At 38.6% G+C, this 5,353-nt stretch overlaps 1 protein-coding gene across 1 annotated transcript; it reads right to left on the minus strand.

Moving 5' to 3' along the window:
* Positions 1-255: 255 nt before the first annotated feature.
* Positions 256-5,031, minus strand: LOC136240655 (1-deoxyxylulose-5-phosphate synthase YajO-like). Its single transcript, XM_066031678.1, has 6 exons — positions 4,903-5,031; positions 4,545-4,850; positions 2,229-2,402; positions 2,069-2,166; positions 1,685-2,009; positions 256-426 (listed from the first exon to the last, which is right to left on the minus strand). Exons 1-6 carry the CDS (start codon positions 4,996-4,998, stop codon positions 337-339), a joined length of 1,089 nt encoding a protein of 362 aa, XP_065887750.1. The 5' UTR covers positions 4,999-5,031; the 3' UTR covers positions 256-336.
* Between the last annotated feature and the right edge of the window lie 322 nt (positions 5,032-5,353).

The raw sequence follows: 5,353 nt of genomic DNA on the forward strand, positions 1-5,353 counted from the left end.
CAGATTATACAGGTGTCCCCTGATCAACAGGTTGTACACACATGTAGAGTATCTAGGATTGATTTAGACAGTCCAATGACACAATAATACAATGGTAACATCCCAGGCTGGCTACACTGGACTATACCCTGGAAAGGAAAGACTCTACTTTACTGTTCATGCAGGACAACCCTCCTTCCACCAGTCATGAGCACTACAGCAGGAGTATAGATAAGTGTCACAGTGTGTAAGGTGTTAATAATGACCGGCTGGTGGTAAAGTGTAGCAGCAATTATTTCATTAATTTAATAAATAAATAAAAATGCTTGTCACGTTGTTTGTACTACAATTACTTCTTCAATATCTCTGGTTCCACCTGTTCATCCTCTCCACCATCTCATAAGGATAAGGTAGTGGAACATCACTCTTCTCATTAAGAAGTTTCACCTGTAAATATGTGAAGATGGTTATGGTGGATATACATTAGAAGATAACAAGTCAGCTATGAGTGCTTACAATGAAGTCTTAGTACTTTACAAAGTGGAGGTTCAGTCACTAAGACAGACCGAAATATAACAATGTGTGTATGTTAAGACTATAAGACTCCACACACTTTGTGTTACAGTGTGTTTAGCCAAAAACTGGATGAACCTGTTTTGATGTTTAAGTGTATGCAGATATTTAAATATCTAGACAGCACCATAGGAAGCCAGTGATGGATATCACATGCCTCACAACATTACACATATATACTGAGGAGTATATCCTACTCTTATATACTCCTGTAGAAGGGCATATCATAAAGTTATGATGTAACGCTCCAGTAAGTAATGATGTCATTAGTTGAACATATAATATCAACTGAATTTGTGCCTAACAACGTTACTAGCATCCAAACTAACTCAAGCTCTTGGTGTTTCTCACCAAACTACAAGTGTACCTTCATGGTTTATAGACGACTGTGTAGGCATTCTTCATTTGAAAATATGACTTTCCTGAGTGTTGTGGGTCAATATTTCTTGCACTTTACATAACAAACCACAACAATATTTGTTATGTCATAAATCCCTTCTACATGGCTATGTGAGTAGGATACTCTACTCTCCTCTTACACCTCATTCACAATATCCCAGATTAGCCAGAGTGTTTTCAACTCGGGTTATTGAACACTGGTTGGCACTTGTACACACTACTGCAACTGACAAGCTAGATAGTGTGAGCACTGAATAATAATTAGCTAAAGCAAGCGTACGAACTTTTGATTATTTAAGCGTTTAATAAAAAGGCCTAGAATTGTAGTGAGGAAGCATTGAACCAGCTGAAAAAGTTGCACAACCGGCACGTTTAAGCTAGTGGGTGCTCAGGAATATTAATGTGTCATTCTCAAACGTAACTGTCATAAACTCTACCAGAACTATGGTTTGTTGTATATAACCATTTTGAAGAACAGTTTTAGAGCATACAATATACTTGCTATGTAGCCAACAGAAGCAAGATACATTGTTAACTTGAGTTGGCCAGGTTGGAATGCGTTCACACTTGTATCCTATCCTGCATGGCAGCTCACCTCTCCTTGTCATGCCATGCTGAACCCAATTTGGCACGGCTTGATTGATTTACACTACAAATTTCTCTACCCGGGTTAGAAGGTAGTGTGAACAGGGTGTTGGTATGCAGGTGGAACAGTACACACTATGATATTTACCTCTTCATCAGTCAGGTCCACATTAACACTAGCCAAGTTATCAGCTAGTTGTTGTTTGGTCCTTGCACCAAGTACAACTGATGTCACTGTTGATTGTTTGAGGAGCCAAGCAATGGCTATTTGTGCAACAGTGGCATTGTGTTTCTTAGCTATCTCCTTCATGGTATCAATCAGTGCCCAGTATTTGTCATCATTGGCATATTGGGAGTAACTTGGTGAAGACTGTACAGCTCTTTTCTTAGCATCAGCTTCAACCCAAGCAACTCTTGAAGAGGAGGGGTCAGTGGGGGCAGCGTCACGAGAAAATTTTCCAGTCAGCATTCCACTAAAGAGGCAACACAATTTAATTAGAATGGTTCTTAATACCTACTACATCTTCCTCACCCCTTCAAAGGGCTCCATGGTAACATGGATATATTCTCATGTTGACACACTTGTACTAATTCCCATTCAGTTTCTCTACACAGTAAACTGTATTGTGCCTATAGTGGGAGATGACATACTCTAATAGAACATACACTTCATCCAGAGTACAATGTTCTACCTGTAAACTGACTATTTGTGGATAGCCAAACTTCTTGTTAACATCAGCTATCTTTTGTAGTTGCCAACCAAGTACGTTACTCACTCCAATGTAATGTACCTTCCCTGTCCTCACCACATCATTAAGAGCATGTAGGGTATCCTCAATATTAGTACCAGCATCCCAGCAGTGTGTCTGGAAGACAGAGAGAGACTATATATTTGAACAGATATCAAACAGCAAGTGTCTGTCAAAATGCTTCTCATCACAGAAACATGATGTCCAATTTGGTCAATATCTGTTGTTATACGGCACATCACGATATAGTCTCAACCTATTCACCCAGATCACAAACATTAGGCAACATACAACAAAAGTTTGGCTACAATTAGAACCCATATAACATTCATAATACTTTGTACAATTACATTGTGGGACCAAAGGACATCACAAATACTGCCGTATAGTAAAAAAACTTTGGCGAATTTGGCAAATAGCTTTTTCACCAATTATTTTACATGATCACATGAGCACATTGAGGAACTAGAACTCGAGATGAAGGTCAGCTCGTACCACCACGCAATAAAGATCGAGCTGACTTTGGAGATCTTAGGAATGTATCCCACAGTTATAAGCACTGGACCTTGGGACAGCATTTCCAACCAGCTTCCTGTTCACATGTCAGTTAGTTCGTCGTCTTGCGATGGATTTGGCCAAATACTTTGATATACGTGATAACCTCTGCTACTGGAATTCACTGAAAAAGTAAATACGGTCACTCTCGGCATCACAGGAGATAGAGAAGCACGCCTTTGTTAGCATGTCATTAGATCAGTAGCTACAAAAGTACTGCTACAACAACACTACCTACCTATACACTTACTACACTACTTAACTGATGAGTTGACACCTTGTCATTTACCTTTATGTACCATACAGTAAAAACTTTGCCAAATATTATTTCAATCACCAAAGTTTTTTCCGCTGATTTTTTCAACAAAGGGGTTTCGTCACACTTCTTTTACTGCCAAAGTCTTGAACTATACAGTACACTGCTTGACTTTAGCAATGAGAAATCAAATTCCACTCAAAATTAGTGTTGCACACATCTGATCATTACAAAAGCATATCACCATTCTGTTTTTATATGTTGACAGTTCATTGTAGTTTGGGTTTGAGCTATGCGGATATCAAAATTCATCAGTAGGGACATGGTAAAGCACACAGAAGGTACATACTCAGGTATACAGCAATAAACCACAACCATGGATGCACATATCAAATCTGTAGGACTTATCATTCTAAATCACAACATAAGTCAGTCATCAGTTAACACCATAAGGGGTGTGTCATGTATTTGTCAATTTGTGAACACAGTCATGTAAAAATTTGCTATGATTCAAAGTGATCATGCTGTTTCTTTAGCGTTTCTCCTCAAAGTTGTGACCACTGTTTCACTACTATAAGCACACTTGCTACTAACATTCAATAATTTCTTGATGTATGCCACATATAGTTGAGAAGGGGTTCATAACAAGTGAAAAGTCAGATTAAAGCTTTATGCAAAACAAGTAAAATTGCCTCGCTGCTAATTTTGTAGCTATTTTAGACCAGTTTAATTAAATCGCTCTTCAAGTTAGAAAACTGGTAGTTTATAACAAAGAAAGCGTTCATACATCGATGGAGACAGCTGCTTTATCCGAGATGTGGCATGGTGGACACAAGTGCAGATACACATGCGTAACACTAAAAAATGGGACAAATCACGAGGAAACCAGTTGTGAAATGAATGTAAATAAACTATATAGAATAGTTCTTTGGAGTGTAATACACCTTTTGTTGGGATTCTGTTGTTTGTTCGAGCTGGTTATTAGCAAAGTTTAGACTTTGTTGTTCGATAGCTTCGTTGTGGTCACTGTTATGTAAGCATAGTAAACCTCCTTAGTTTATAGCAAGTATTTAGAGGTATAGTTACTAAGTAGTTCTGTGTATTGGAGGGTTATTATGACGCAATTCGGCAATTTGGCCAGTGGCCTCTGAGAATTTGGCTGCGACCCACTTAAGATTCAACCTTGATCAATGATGTTGAGTTTGATCATGGTCCAAGACCATGATTTCAAATCTTTCAAGATTTTTAATAGGACTTCAAAGTACACATTTTTGCAACATCGGAAAACTTTTGATGTTCCAGATCTAGAAATGAAGTTTTTTTTTGTCACATGATAAGGTTTCTGATTATAGCAAACTTTACAAGGTTTCAAGCCTCTCGTCATGGTTGCAAATTGACCTTTGTATGACACTCCCTTACATCATCACACAAATACACAACCCAATCACCTGATAGAGATCAATGTAGTTTGTTTGTAGTCGTTTAAGACTATCCTCCACTGCCTGCATGATGTGGTGACGTGATAGACCTCCACTGTTTGGTTCACTACGATCCATTGGCGCACACAGTTTAGTTGCAATGATCAGTTTCTTCCTTAACTCGGGGTGTTTAGTTAACCACGTGCCAATGATTGTCTCAGACACCCCCATCTGATAGATATCGGCTGTATCAATGAAGTTACCACCTGCGGCAACGAACTGGTCCAAAAGCGCGTGGGACTCTTCCTCGTTCGTTTGTCCAGGGCGCGTTGACCCCTACAACGCAAAAAAAATCTGATCTTGTTATTATTCAACGTTCAAGACGTACCTCAGCTTGACCAAACGTCATCGTTCCAAGACATAACGACGTCACCTTCACACCAGTGGTGCCCAGGAATCGGTAAGGCAAACTGGACACAGCCATCTTCACAATTATTAATTGCGCATGCGTATTAACAGCCAAAATTAAGCATGGGTGTGGCATTGCATACAGAATGATGAACATCAATATTATTATTATTATTATTGATTGTTGTGCAGGCCTCAAAAGAGTATGGTGCACAAAAAAGGGTACAATTGCTACTGTCAATTACAAAAGTAAAGCAAACTTTTATAATTATACAATATTTACTATATATACACAAGACCATAGCTATATACACATTGATAAATTATTCTAGTCCAGCTAGGCTGTGCTTGAATTGGTCAATCTCTGTTAAATCAATCACGTGTTGGGGTAAGGAATTCCAAATATTGATTGTAGACATAGGCGATTCTAA

Source organism: Dysidea avara, chromosome 12, assembly GCF_963678975.1.
Source record: "Dysidea avara chromosome 12, odDysAvar1.4, whole genome shotgun sequence".
Taxonomy (NCBI): Eukaryota; Metazoa; Porifera; class Demospongiae; order Dictyoceratida; family Dysideidae; genus Dysidea; species Dysidea avara.

Coding starts and splice junctions, on each gene's coding strand:
- LOC136240655 (XM_066031678.1), bottom strand. CDS start 4,998: ATGGCTGTGTCCAGTTTGCCTTACCGATTCCTGGGCACCACTGGTGTG. Junction 4,851..4,902: donor TGACGTTTGGTCAAGCTGAG/GTACGTCTTGAA, acceptor TTTGCGTTGTAG/GGGTCAACGCGCCCTGGACA. Junction 2,167..2,228: donor CACAAATAGTCAGTTTACAG/GTAGAACATTGT, acceptor CTCCCACTATAG/GCACAATACAGTTTACTGTG.